Source organism: Mercenaria mercenaria, chromosome 2, assembly GCF_021730395.1.
Source record: "Mercenaria mercenaria strain notata chromosome 2, MADL_Memer_1, whole genome shotgun sequence".
Classification (NCBI taxonomy): Eukaryota; Metazoa; Mollusca; class Bivalvia; order Venerida; family Veneridae; genus Mercenaria; species Mercenaria mercenaria.
Genome location: NC_069362.1, coordinates 46,158,273 through 46,173,499, shown reverse-complemented (window position 1 = coordinate 46,173,499; position 15,227 = coordinate 46,158,273). Strand labels below are relative to the sequence as shown.

At 35.9% G+C, this 15,227-nt stretch overlaps 2 protein-coding genes across 2 annotated transcripts; both read right to left on the bottom strand.

Moving 5' to 3' along the window:
• Window position 1: 1 nt before the first annotated feature.
• LOC123562723 (multiple inositol polyphosphate phosphatase 1-like) lies at window positions 2-4,039 on the bottom strand. Its single transcript, XM_053536500.1, has 4 exons — window positions 3,031-4,039; window positions 2,619-2,740; window positions 2,029-2,144; window positions 2-698 (listed from the first exon to the last, which is right to left on the bottom strand). Exons 1-4 carry the CDS (start codon window positions 3,788-3,790, stop codon window positions 326-328), a joined length of 1,371 nt encoding a protein of 456 aa, XP_053392475.1. The 5' UTR covers window positions 3,791-4,039; the 3' UTR covers window positions 2-325.
• A 7,730-nt stretch (window positions 4,040-11,769) lies between these two features.
• Window positions 11,770-14,560, bottom strand: LOC123549821 (oocyte zinc finger protein XlCOF15-like). Its single transcript, XM_053525587.1, has 4 exons — window positions 14,534-14,560; window positions 13,926-13,928; window positions 12,685-12,877; window positions 11,770-12,023 (listed from the first exon to the last, which is right to left on the bottom strand). Exons 1-4 carry the CDS (start codon window positions 14,558-14,560, stop codon window positions 11,770-11,772), a joined length of 477 nt encoding a protein of 158 aa, XP_053381562.1.
• Between the last annotated feature and the right edge of the window lie 667 nt (window positions 14,561-15,227).

Below are 15,227 nucleotides of genomic sequence, written 5' to 3'. Positions count from 1 at the left end.
TGCTTGTCAGGTGACATCCCTATATACTATAGTTGCAAAGCTACCACAGTGATTGACAGCTGTGTTGGGTCATATCCCTGTATATTTACAATTGTTTTCACAGGACAGAAATGCCATTGAGTTATTAAACACATTTATTGATTGGAGCATGATATTCTGCAGCTATATTTCATTTTCTGAGGCAAGAACTTTTTATTTATTGCCATAGCAAATAATACTGGAATGCACATTATATCTGGCCTATACCACCAGCGCTTCTAATTTTGTAAGAAATAGGTATGTATAAAAATTTGCAAGATGTAATTGTGAAATGGGTTTCATATTTTTAGCCTACTATACTTTGACTATGATCAACTGCACATACACTGTTCCAGTCACAGCTGTCAATGAATTGTTTGTAACCCAGTCTGACATCTTTATACCAGCACACATCACTGCTGCATTTTGGGACAGACAGAGCTTTTCCATTGAAAAACAGTTTAAGAGCATAATTATCTGCCCCTGTTCCTCCACAGTTGTAGAGAATGAATGCAAAATGAGTAGAGAAAGTGTCCTGTATGGACGCTCGATATTTCCTGTTCTTCATGGTGTCGTAGTTATCTGCCCTTAGAGAGTCTGTGTCGTTGAATAGACCCAGTCCAGCTGCCAAATCAATTACTGTGTCAGCATGGCCCACCTGGAATATGCCTTTCCTGTAGCTATAAATAGAAAAACAAAGCATTTGAATTCATTTTTGATCAACAGTCTCGGCAATTGCAATAAAAACATTCTTAAGAAAATACTTTAAGCAAGGGTAATACCATGGCTCTATCATGTGCACCTAATTGCTTGTACAAGCATTTTGATATACAGCATAAATACAGTAAGTTTTACTAAATCTAGAGCTATTACAGTGGTGTTGTTAGAGTAGTTTTGACATCATCGAACTAGTCTATAATCGTGTAAAAATGTGAGTGTCGTGAAAATTGCTCTTGAATTATGCCAATTTTAACTCATTCAAGGGCAATAAACTCGGATACATTTGAAGTGAAATGTCTTTTACCTGAACATGTACATTTTGCGAAAGTTTCCTGATGACTGCTCAAAAGCTCAAGAAAGCATCGAATGTGTAAATGAAATGAACAGTTTTTACTAAATCAAGGGCCCTAACTCTAGTGTTTTATGAGCAATCTTTTTCCATTATTAAACTTCTTTGTGATCTCGTGACCATAACCATTCTGTGTAAAAAATAGCAATTTTGACAAATACAAGCGGTATACGTCTTGTGTTATTTGAACAACAATACCCAATATCAAACATCTTCGATACGTTACGGCTGTATAAGTTTTATGCAAGTTAAATGAAAATTTGCATAAGATATGTACCTGATAATGTAACAGGGCAAGCTTGGCCATGATCATGCGGTTACATAAATCATAAATTTCACGAAGAATGACCTCTAGTGTATAAACAATTTGAGATATGATCATTATGACTGATTCAAGGTCGGTAACTCTGATGTTACTGAAACAATATCGCATATTATCAAACTTTTCAAGATCTTGTGGCCATATACTTTATGTATAAATTTTATGAATACTGATTAAGATATGTGGCCTAATGCTTGTCCATTATCAAACTAGACTGAGATCTTGTATGTTTAAGTGTCATGAGAATTGCTCATGAAGTTTGTCTGCAGTCCAAGCATCATAACTAAATTGTTTCTACATAAATCTTACCCATCATTGAACTTTGTGTACTTAAATACCAAACTTTTTCTAAATCTTACAGCCATATATATTTTTGTAGATTTCAAAAAGATTGTTAAAACAGTATGATCTCTTTTATGTTAACAATGTAAAATATAACAATTTTGACTTATTCAGTGGTACTTTCTATTCAGTTTGCTAATATCAGGTGTTTTGTTTTCTTGTTTAACTACACACTACAACTATTCATAGTTCCAAGTAAGATATTTTTCGCAGTATCCCTATTTTTTATACACAATCTTGTCAACAGTGCAGCTAATACGATCAGTTATAACCTTACCTCGATCCTTGATCATTCGACGCTATAGCATTGTCCATAGCTGTAAATATATCCCTTCCGAGTGGACAAGACATCTGTCCTGTTACAGCATGTCCATATAGTCTTGTTATATACTCCTGCAAAAAAGAACATAGTTATGTACAATTATATGAATATAATATGTGTATAAGTTAAACGTACGAAATGACACACAGTTACCTCAATAACAATACATACAGTTTTAATCAAAGCTGAAAGGGCAAAAACATCGAAAGGGGGACGTGACGTCTGCTCTCCAAGAAGACAGGGAAATTGAATCATGGCAATATATCCACACCAGGCAACTAGTTTTATGTTTGAAAAGAATCAGAACCCATTGTCTTACCCTTGCATGGTCGTAAGCGGCGACTAGTAGGGTATGAAGACTTTATTTTGCTGTATCTCTGTGATTCCAGCAGGTATAAAAAATGATTCCATATCTCATGGTTTTATTTCGATGTAAATAAGAAGTCATACCAAACCTTTTAGTCCTGTTTTGGCGCAATATTACCTGTACCATAAGAGGTAATCGTCGCAAACGAGCTGACAAAAGTACACGAATTACTACCTACCTTAATATCATTATCATATTCCAGCACTTCCCTATCAGCGTCTGTAAGCAGACTACACCAGTCTGCATTGCTCATGATAGCAAGTTCCGTGGCACAGAGCATGTACAATATCTTAACATCACCTGAAACAAAAGGGAAACATACTGATAAATAATTGCATATCATCTTTCTATAGTGATATTTCATAAGTTTACAGAAACACAGAAGTTTTAAGAGCGCGAAAACCTCGTGCACGACCAGAAAGAATGGCTTAATATTATGTTCGAAAAGTGTATTTGTTAGCTGGTTGGGTTTCTAGTTTTAATTCGCTTGACTTGATGCCACTTTGTTTAAGCAAGCTGAAAAGTTTTAAAAAATGAACAAAGTTCTTCTCAATTTTTGAAGTGACAAGTCAGTACCTTAGATCACATACCTACAGTTAAAGAAACATTGGCACCAAGTCTTTTTGTAATATCCACAATAACCTTCTGAAATACAGGTCCGTTCTCGAACTTTGTTTGTTCACTTAAGTCGGCAGTTTCTTGCTCGTACCTTTTGCAGTTGTCATAGAAACGAAGAATATTATCTCGGATTTCAGGTTTCACATTTGTCAAGTTTTGCCCTATTATTGCGTCGGTTAAACCGCTGTAAAACAATTTGGCGCCTTCTTGTGTCCGTGTTTTCCGTGTTGCTGCAAAATGTACTGATACCGGATTGTCGTCTGCTGAAACGGTTCCATTTAATAAATCAAAAAGTTCTGTCCCAAAATACTTTCCAAGATACGTCATTTCCCTTTTCCCTAACACAGAAAGCTGTTCTGCTTTTGCTTCGGGATAGCTGTTGATCCAGGTATTTATAAAGTCATACTTGCGGTTAGTGAAATTGTGCTTTAGTTTTTCATGAAGTATGGAGAAAGACCGCATTTCTGCTAAACCAGTATATCGGGCTCCGTGCCTCGCTACAACGTTTACATGCACGGCGTTGCATGACCGCCCATCCATCGTTATTTTCATTAGATGATTTTTAGCATGGTCTTTCTCTGGGTATGTCCAAAAGTACGCTGTCTTTACACCATATTGGTTGTTTCCGTATCCCATGGTTGTGTAGGAGACATGTTGTCCGAAGCTCAGTTTGAGCAGTGCAAAGAAGACGAGAATATAGGTCGTTTTGAAGACCGCCATCATCATCGGCATTACACGTGTCCGGCTTTAAATTTGGAAGCTGCAGAATTCTTAATTCTAAATATTACAAAGTCAGCAAATATTGAGCAAAGCAATAATATTTTACGGCTGTTACTGATTTATTATAAACAATGGTTTACAGAAATTCCATGTAAAATAAAACACATCAAAACTAATTACTAGTCCAATAGAGGAGAAGTGCTAGCGAAACTGCTAAAATAAATATTATTTTATCTAGCTATGTCCTTTTTAATGACTTAGGTAGGTCAGATGACTTATCTTCACTGATTACATATTGTCTGTGTTTGAATTGTGTGTTTGGGTCTTAGCTACAATGGATTTTTCATTTCTTTATGCCGTTTCTATATTTGCAAACTTTCCAAGGAGTTTAGATTTAAGCTAAGATTAGATTTGAAATTTTAGATTTGAGCTATGAAATCGCTTATTTCGTCATTGTTGTTGTTGTTACTTCTGTTTAATATTATAATGCCCAGTCATTGGCCACGATCCAAGTTACCAATGATGAACCTTCAGTTTATTTCCAAATGCTTATCACCTGGGTCTGTTCTGCAACTGCAAGATCAGTGCGCAATGCCATTCGCCAATTGTTATTTGCCTTGAAATGCTTAATATTAGATATTGACTGTCAAACGATATTTTCAAACGATAAATGCTAATTGTTACATACTCGTTTCTATTCCCCGTTAAGTTACACTGGTACCGGAAACGTCAATATTTTTCCATACACTGACGCCTGAATTTCATGTCGGGTGCGTGACGTAATTTAGTGTTGTTGTTGCACTATTTCTTTTATTTAGTTAAGTATTGTCAATCCTAGTCAGGCTATTGAACAAATTCATAATATTTACATTATATTTATACGTGTAGATGCGTATGTAATAAAAAGGGTATTATCTTTGCATCCACAGTGTAGAAACGATTGAACAACCAAAACGGAAATAGCGATGTGATTTCAACCATTTGTTTAAATGTCATAAATGTGGTCTAACTTTTTCGATTGATATTTGGATAATTACCAAACAAAGGTATGTTTATTCCTTGAGATGTCTTCGAAAGGCATGTATCAAGTGTTCCCCAGTCAATAAAAGTCCAGAATGACTTACATGAGCAGTAGGTAAGATAAAATCAATTGATTAAATGGTGAATGTTTTTAAAAATAGATGATGCCAACCAAAAGTGAATGAGTTTTATCAAAAATTGAGGCAAATTTTCTGAATGCATGTCACATTATAAGAATTTAGTATATTTTCTTTTTCATTGATCACGATTTCAGCCTTAATTCATCCCTGATTTCGTTTAAAACACATTTGAATTCGCGGTGCTTTGTATTGTATTGTATTGTATTGTATTGTATTGTACGCCTTATTGAAATGGTAGTGAACGACTTATTTTGATTTTTACACACAACATTGTACTACTGATTGCAAATATTTTGATACGATTTTGTCCATATTGAACGACAGATTGTTAATACTAATTACGATTAAATTCTTATTTCTGCCCTGTTTAGGTACAATGAAGCAATACAAGTCTTATCATTGCAAAGAAACGACACCTGACTTTGAAAACATAGTTAAACACAACTTGATTCAAAACTGACGAAAACATAGAAATAAGAATCGAAACACACGACAATATTGAAAATAAGACAGTTTTATTCACAAAAGATTTCAAAGTAATCCCAAAAGAGGTTAACAATAATAATAGAATGATGATACAAATTAAAGAAAAAACAACTATAAAAACAACAAAATCCGCTAGTAAATTAGAATCACCCTTGAAAACAGTACCAAATAATACTGGTGCTCAGCAAACGAATACAGAGCTTAGGCAAGTTAAGCAGTCCAAATTAACGACACTCGAAAAAAAAATAAGGAGAAGAATTCTAGAAGTCAGTGTATTTCATTCTTATCCTGTCCTACTTACCTTGTTCAAACTATGATGTATGTATTTAATCTGTACATGTATTACTAGGAATAAAATATGTTTAAACTTGAAAAATAAGGTTTAGGCAAGTTGAGCAGTCCAAATTAATGACACTTGAAAAATTAAGCTGCTTAATGATAACCTGAGAAAAAAAGAAAAAAAGATGAGAAAGTGCTTTTAAATAACTTAAATTTTCAAAATGCTAAGCATGATGCATATTTTGTAATACCACTTATATAAAAGGCAATATTACACGAAAATGAGGTGGTGCCAGTGTTTACAGGGCGTGTTTTCGTCACTTGATAAAAAGATTAACCAAGGAAGAGAAAGAAAGCCACCAAGCCCTCACCCAAAAACAAATAGATGACAAACACACAAAAATACTGTCTCATAACAAAGATTATGGAAGGGCATGGACTTAAAGCACAGAAAAGTATCCAAAGTTTACACATTTCAAAACTCAGATGGTAGTCAGTCGCCTGTTGATAGAATTGTTATAGTCGCCTGTTGATAGAATTGTTATAACCGGTTAGATTGTAGGGAACAACAGAAAAATGAACAAGCCGGTGAAATGAAGTATTTCGACCTCCATAGAATAACGACCCCCCTGGTCATTATTCTATAGAAAATGTGACTCCTTTCCTGTAAAATATTGACTCCCCTTATAAAAAACTGACTCCCTTTGAAAACTCTATAGAATAACGACCCCCGGTCATTATTCTATAGAAAAACTGACCCCTCCAAGTAAAATACTGACTCCTTAAAGATGACTCCCTTCGAATCTCATAGAATAACGACCCCGGTTATTATTCTATAGAAAAAGTGACTCCTTCCACTACATTCGAACTCTCATACAATATCGATTCCCGGACGTTATTCTATTTAAAACGGTTACTCTTTCCGTGTAAAACACCGGCTCCTAAAAAGACTTTCGACGATAATATCTATTAAAAAGTGATCCCCACCAAACCTAACGGACAATTTTACTAGATCTACAACTCTAATACCCTCCATTGCCAATAGTTAACATTTTGATTGTACTACTACTACTGGTGCCGCTACTTCTATTGCTATTACTACATGTACTTCTTCTTCTTCTTCTACTACTACTACTACTACTACTTCTACTACTACTACTACTACTACTTCTACTACTACTACTACTACTACTTCTTCTACTACTACTACTACTACTTCTACTACTACTACTACAACTACTATTACTGATACTACTATACCTGCTTCCACTAATACGTCTTGTACATCTACCTCTTCTTCTCCTGCTGCTGTTGTTGCTGTCACTTATTCCTCTGCTGCTGCTGCTGCTGCTGCTGCTGCTGCTGCTGCTGCTGTTGCTACTACTGCAACTGCCACTACCACTGCCACTACTACTACTACTACTACTACTATTACTACTACTACTACTACTACTACTACTTTCTATTGTTGCCGCTACCGTACTTTACTGCCACTGCTAAGTATTGCAACTTCTATTAATACTAATTCTATGCTAGCAGTTTCTTGTGCAGTTTTCTTCTGAAGAACTACTTCATACCGAAGTTTGCAGGGATTATTGACACTGGTGTGTTTTGTGAACGTCTTCTGAATTGTTATTTTCCTGAAAAAATGTATAAACTAAGATACAGCGTCTAGAAATAGAATCCCTTTTCCCGTTGCGGAATGCTCTGATTTCTGTGTCAAGTGATGGTATCTGGAGCTAATGGTCAAACGGAAGGACGGACGGACAAGGGCAAATCTATATGCACCCCCCCCCCCCCCTCCCCCAAGTGGGGGCATAAAATGCAGCAATTAGGCCTTAGATACATGAGTATCCACTAAATTTGACCAAATGACCGGGGGTCGTTTTTTTATGGGAGTCAATATTCTTCGTGAGGTTCAGTTTACTTCACGTGGGAGTCATAGTACTATAATCTGGAGGTCATAATACTATGACCGGGGGGGGGGGTCACTTTTTCTATAGAATAATGACCGGGGGGTCATTATTCTATGGGGGTCGAAATATTTCATTACATCGGCCGATTTTCTTGTTAGATACTTAGTAAATTATACCTATATCCAAACTATACCCAATATAATCATGAATAATTGGCACTCAGACCAAACAGCTGCCAAATTACAAACAAATATTGTACAACTTAATTATTGTATGTGCGTCTGTATTTGATAAAACTGCATGTACAAAATGTAAATGTTTTGAGTTTATTTCAGGTTCAATACCACTGGCAATGTCCTAAAGTCGCGCAATATTTCCCGCTAATAATCTATAATTGTTGATTGAAAAATGCGAAACAATATATGCCAAAGTCTTACTACCAAGGCAAGAGAATAGCTTACCTGGTGCACTATACATTAAATCAATACAGTTAATTCATCACGAAGTTCAAAATGCACGGTAATTCCGCGATTGTACGTGTTGAAAGAGCAAACGAAGAAAGAAAAAATACCAGTAATGTGCATTTTACACCTGAATCACATATTCCACGAATATGAACTCCGAAACGAGTCTTATTACATACACGTTTCTCAATAGGAGGATACTACGTCATCGCGCACCTGCTAAAACGAGCGTCCGCGGACACCAAAGGTAAACAAACCCGTCGCTCGGAAAATAAAATTTGATCTTTATTTATCAACACTGACTTTTTTGCAAAATCTCTTTCGGTGCATCGAAGAACTATATGTCCTATAGTGTCCCCGATGTATATACTTTTCTAACAGTCCTTGTAGTTTTATAGATTACGATGTTTAAAAAAGAATTTCTCAAAGATCCACTGCGTAGACGGACCCATAGATTTGCATGTCTGGCTTGATAGCCGCTTATACAACCGTGCACGAGCTCGAACAATTGTCGTCGGGTCTTCCAAAATGCCCATACACTATCATCAACGTTCAAGTTTGTCCCGTGGTTATGTATTTAGGATGTTTTGAGAGAAAATTTAAAAAGATCCATCATGTAAACGGCTGATGAAAAGATCCACCATGTAAACGGGTGATAAAAAATCGATCCACCAGGATGTAAACTAACCTGAACTTCCTCCTTTTCTTTTTTTCTAGTTATGCTGATATTCTTTTAATAAATATTAATTGTATATCTCAGATTTTGTTCTTTGATTTTGCTGTCTTGCATGTTGCTTTTCCCCACCTATGTTAGTTTACAAGCCTGTTGCTATTAAGCTTGGTAGAGTCAGAATTGTTTTCATACAGTTATGTTTTTTTTTTTTTTACTTTTCTTTGTATGTTACAAGTTAGCTGTAGAGTACTGTAATTCTGCTTTGCCAACTACTCATTTTATTATGTTTTCCTAGCAAAAAATATGTTGTACATGTGATTGTGTTTGTTTAGATGTTTTTCACTTGCAGTCAATGGTCTTTCTATGTGTTTTTGCTTTCGTCACGCATGCTTATATATTTTGTTTGCTCTTGTACTTTTTGTTGCAAGCTTTGTACTTTTTATATTGTAAGCTATGATATCTGCCAATCTTTAACTGACCTTAATCATGGATCTTTATGCTAAACACAAAACCAGTTTTACTTACTGTAATATTTTTATACAAGTATCTTTTATTAAATTAATCTATCTGTGATTTATCTTCTTCCTTTTAAGTGACATCCTAGACAGGCATATGTCATAGTTTTAGACTGTTTAGATATTTTTATTGGTATATTGTGCTAAATGCTATTTAACTCGTTAACACTAAAATCCATATTATCATTGCAGCTTTTATACAATTGTTTTAATATATACAACATGTTAATCTGTAGTCGGTTCAAAAGCTCACATGAGCTTATGTTGTACTTGTTCGATGTCTTGCCGACTTTAAATAAATCTTATCTTATCTTATCTTATCTTCAGAAAATGTTCGTCTGTGCTCTATGCGCTAAAGAATATAAAAGCAAGTCTGGCTTAATTAAGCCCGAGAAGAGTCATGCGGGCGTTGGAAAGCATAAATGTCTTCAATGTGGTATGCTTGCCTTCTCCAGAAAAGACTTCGAGACGCACATAGCGAGGCACAGCAATGACAGACTATATGTATGCACCAAATGTGGTATGTAATTAAGCAATGGAGATTTCTTTTGTAAATTCTGTTAGTTCATTGCTGATTTAATAGCATCCGAAATATTATGACTCATCATCTTTATAAACATAGGTCATAGACCTATAAACGTAGGTCAGTGACAATTCATTACGACTCGTGACCGAAACCCGGTCTCGTTAGCTTTCAAAATAAAATCTCACTATTTTCACCTACAGTTTTGATTATTTATATTATATACACATCTAGTATACTTATTATATGAATGAAAAGAAATAAAATATTCCTTCAAAATCTTTTAAGTATGACAAGTTAAAATGACTTAAGTTTCAACATACCCAAATTTTGCTTCTTCACTATGCTAGATCTATATGCTTATACAGATAGTTAACGGAATGGCAGATCTCAATTCCTAACAACAAAATTATTTTTAAAAAGTGTTTGGACATTATCATTAATTCCAGTTTCTGTGAAGACTTATCATTATTTAGACGCATTTGAAGTGATGATACGATGCTAAAAATGTATTTTCAATGGTCCCAAAGTCGAACTGTTAAAATGATGCAATAATAATCACACCACACCTGTTCCCGTAGTTTGATTTAAGACTTAGTGTAATGATATTAGTAATGCTAGCGCAAAAGATACTTACATATCTACTTTAACCTTTTCAGGCAAGACATTTAAAACGCAAAAAGACATGCAAGATCACTCAAGGCTAGAGGATTCTGATGGGAAATATGAGTGTGACACCTGCGGGTCAAAGTACAAGAAGAAATCGGACCTAACGGAGCATGTGAGAAAACATAGTGGAGAGAAACCTGAAAGATGCATCGAATGTGGAAGTGTTTCCGGTTCAAGAACAATCTCCGTAGACATTTAAAGACACATGCAAAAGGACCGCAGACTGGTACAAGTGGCATGTAAATGTTAATGCTGTAACAAATGTGTGCCATTTTTAGCTCATCTGATTTTTCGAAGAAAAAAAAGATGAGTTATTGTCATCGCCTGATCGGCGTCTGCGTCGGCGTCGGCGTTGCCAGGTTAAGTTTTATGTTTAGGTCAGTTTTTCTCCTAAACTATCAAAGCTTGTAATACTTGTTCACCATCATAAGCTGACCCTGTACAGCAAGATACATAACTCCATCCTGCTTTGTGCAAGATTGATGGCCCCTTTTGTACTTAGAAAATATCAGTTTTCTTGGTTAAGTTTTATGTTTAGGTCAACTTTTCTCCTAAACTATCGAAGCTATTTATATAGAATCAGGGATAGATACTGTCATGATTATTTGAAAATTGTGTTCATTTTTTTCCTTGTTGTTTTAGCTCCGCCATGTGGATGCAGACGCTCATCTGATTTTTGTGTGTGATACCTGATATTTTCTAAGTCCAAAAGGGACTATAATTCATGCAAAATGCAGGATGGAGTTATGTACCTTCTGGTACAGAGTCAGCTGTTGATAGTAAACAAGTGTTACAAGTTCTAAAGCAATAGCTTTGATAGGTTAGGAGAAAAGCTGACCTAAACATAAAACGTAACCAAGAAAACTGATTTTCTAAGTCCAAAAGGGGCAATAATTCTTGCAAAAAGCAGGATGGAGTTATGTTTCTTGATGTACAGGGTCAGCTTATGATGGTGAACAAGTGTTGCAAGTTTCAAAGCAATAGCTTCGATAGTTTAGGAGAAAAGTTGACCTAAACATAAAACTTAACCAAGAAAACTGATATTTTCTAAGTACAAAAGGGGCCATCAATCTTGCACAAAGCAGGATGGAGTTATGTATCTTGCTGTACATGGTCACCTTATGATGGTGAACAAGTGTTGCAAGCTTTGATAGTTTAGGAGAAAAACTGACCTAAACATAAAACTTAACCTGGCAACGCCGACGCCGACGCAGACGCCGATCAGGCGATGACAATAACTCATCTTTTTTTTCTTCAAAAAATCAGATGAGCTAAAAATGGCACACATTTGTTACAGCATTAACATTTACATGCCACTTGTACCAGCCTGCGGTCCTTTTGCATGTGTCTTTAAATGTCTACGGAGATTGTTCTTGAACCGGAAACACTTCCCACATTCGATGCATCTTTCAGGTTTCTCTCCACTATGTTTTCTCACATGCTCCGTTAGGTCCGATTTCTTCTTGTACTTTGACCCGCAGGTGTCACACTCATATTTCCCATCAGAGTCCTCTAGCCTTGAGTGATCTTGCATGTCTTTTTGCGTTTTAAATGTCTTGCCTGAAAAGGTTAAAGTAGATATGTAAGTATCTTTTGCGCTAGCATTACTAATATCATTACACTATGTCTTAAATCAAACTACGGGAACAGGTGTGGTGTGATTATTATTGCATCATTTTAACAGTTCGACTTTGGGACCATTGAAAATACATTTTTAGCATCTTATCATCACTTCAAATGCGTCTAAATAATGATAAGTCTTCACAGAAACTGGAATTAATGATAATGTCCAAACACTTTTTAAAATTATTTTGTTGTTAGGAATTGAGATCTGCCATTCCGTTAACTAACTGTATAAGCATATAGATCTAGCATAGTGAAGAAGCAAAATTTGGGTATGTTGGAACTTAAGTCATTTTAACTTGTCATACTTAAAAGATTTTGAAGGAATATTTTATTTCTTTTCATTCATATAATAAGTATACTAGATGTGTATATAATATAAATAATCAAAACTGTAGGTGAAAATAGTGAGATTTTATTTTGAAAGCTAACGAGACCGGGTTTCGGTCACGAGTCGTAATGAATTGTCACTGACCTACGTTTATAGGTCTATGACCTATGTTTATAAAGATGATGAGTCATAATATTTCGGATGCTATTAAATCAGCAATGAACTAACAGAATTTACAAAAGAAATCGCCATTGCTTAATTACATACCACATTTGGTGCATACATATAGTCTGTCATTGCTGTGCCTCGCTATGTGCGTCTCGAAGTCTTTTCTGGAGAAGGCAAGCATACCACATTGAAGACATTTATGCTTGCCAACGCCCGCATGCCTCTTCTCGTTCTTAATTAAGCCAGACTTGCTTTTATATTCTTTAGCGCATAGAGCACAGACAAACATTTTCTGAAATATACAATTAATATTTATTAAAAGAATATCAGCATAACTAGAAAAAAAGAAAAGGAGGAAGTTCAGGTTAATTTACATCCTGGTGGATCGATTTTTTATCACCCGTTTACATGGTGGATCTTTTCATCAGCCGTTTACATGATGGATCTTTTTAAATTTTCTCTCAAAACATCCTAAATACATAACCACGGGACAAACTTGAACGTTGATGATAGTGTATGGGCATTTTGGAAGACCCGACGACAATTGTTCGAGCTCGTGCAAGGTTGTATAAGCGGCTATTAAGCCAGACATGCAAATCTATGGGTCCGTCTACGCAGTGGATCTTTGAGAAAAAAAAATTTAAACATCGTAATCTATAAAACTACAAGGACTGTTAGAAAAGTATATACACCGGGGACACTATAGGACATATAGTTCTTCGATGCACCGAAAGAGATTTTGCAAAAAGTCAGTGTTGATAAATAAAGATCAAATTTTACTTTCCGAGCGATGGGTTTGTTTACCTTTGGTGTCCGCGGACGATCGTTTTAGCAGGTGTGCGATGACGTAGTATCCTCCTATTGGTTTCTATTCCCTGTTAAGTTACACTGGTACCGGAAACGTCAATATTTTTCCATACACTGACGCCTGAATTTCATATCGGGTGCGTGACGTAATTCAGCGTGTGTAGTTGCCCTATATTTTCTATTTAGTTCAGTATTGTCAATCCTATTCAGGCTATTGAACATATTTATGATATTTACATAATATTTATACGTGTAGATACTACCAGGAACGTTTCCATAGAAACTGAAACTCAAAAAGGGTTAAATTAACTTGCGATACCTTTTTTGGAGTTGTTTGGGTAGAGCATTTGTTGATGTAACTAGGCGTTGTCGCCGTAGCGGTGTCTCGTGGCAAACAAATTTGTAATTTGTGTTCACTATTTCTATATTTGTATCACTAACAGGGACAAAAATCTTTGGGTGCCATAATCCATAATCAACAAATACTAGTCTCGTTCCGCTGTGTAAGAAATGTCACAGGTAAAATATGTTACCTCCTAAAAATAAGAACAATTTTTGTTATTGAGAAATATGCAGAACCATCGGCTCTAGGTCACGGTCACGGTCACGGTCACGTTGAAGGTAAATAATCGTAGCCATGGATAGGTTGGTATTTCTAAACCAGTTGAAGAGTTAAAGCTCCAATAATTGTGAATAAGATCACCAATTGTAATGATAGTAATGATTGTGATTATAATGATGATGATAATGAAAATGACGATGATAATGTAGAGTAGCAGTAGCAGTGGTAGCTGCAGCAGTGGCAGGGATAGAGGCAACAGAAGCTGACGTTGTGGCAGTGGTAGTTGGACAAGTAGAAGCTCCAGGGAAGCGCTATGTGAAGAAAGCTTTATGTACGCATGACCAGGTTTCATACTAGTTAATCTTTATCAAATCAGAGAATGTATTTAGATTATGCATTCTGTTATAATATATCTAGAAACATAACAAAGTTTCAATTTATATGACACAAATTTGCGAATCGAATGCAAAGGTGACGAAAACGACTAGCTTTTGTACCAATTTGGTTGATGGTTATGGAAACAGGTATGAAAGAGAAAGAAAATCTCCGTCTGCATAGGACAGGAACTGGAACCCAAACACCCAGATCGGGCTCTCCGGCCCCCATGGCTAAATCTTCAGGCGGACGGTAGGACAGATATCGAAGGCAAAACAATAACAATTACATATCTGCCCATCAAGATGTTGATTATGATAATGATCATCATGCAAAAAACACGTAACACTGAAAGGCTCTGACAGAATCTGAGTTAAATGTGATTTTTGTCTTAGCCTGCTTCTTGGACAACACATATGAGCCGCACCATGAGAAAACTAACATACTGCATTTGCGACCAGCATGGATCCGGACTAGCCTGCGCATCCGCGCAAACTGGTCAGGATTCATGCTGTTCGCTTTCAAACCCTATTGACATTAAAGATACCGTTAGCGAACAGCATGGATCCTGACCGTCATCCTGTGAGAACACAGGTATGAATAAAAATTATCAGAATTTCAATTATTGATATAAACGGAGTTTTAATAAAAGTCACATTTGTTAAAACAGTTCAGCAATTTCAATAGAAAAAATCGATAGGGGTCATCTGCTGGTCATAATCAACATCCCTATTAAGTTTCGTGATCCTAGACCAAAGCATTCTCGAGTTATGCTCCAGAAACTATATACTTGTTCCGGGTCACTGTGTCCTTGACCTATGACCGACTGACCTCAAAACAAATAGGGCTTATCAGCTGGCCATGACCATCCTCCCTATCAACTTTCATGATCCTAGGT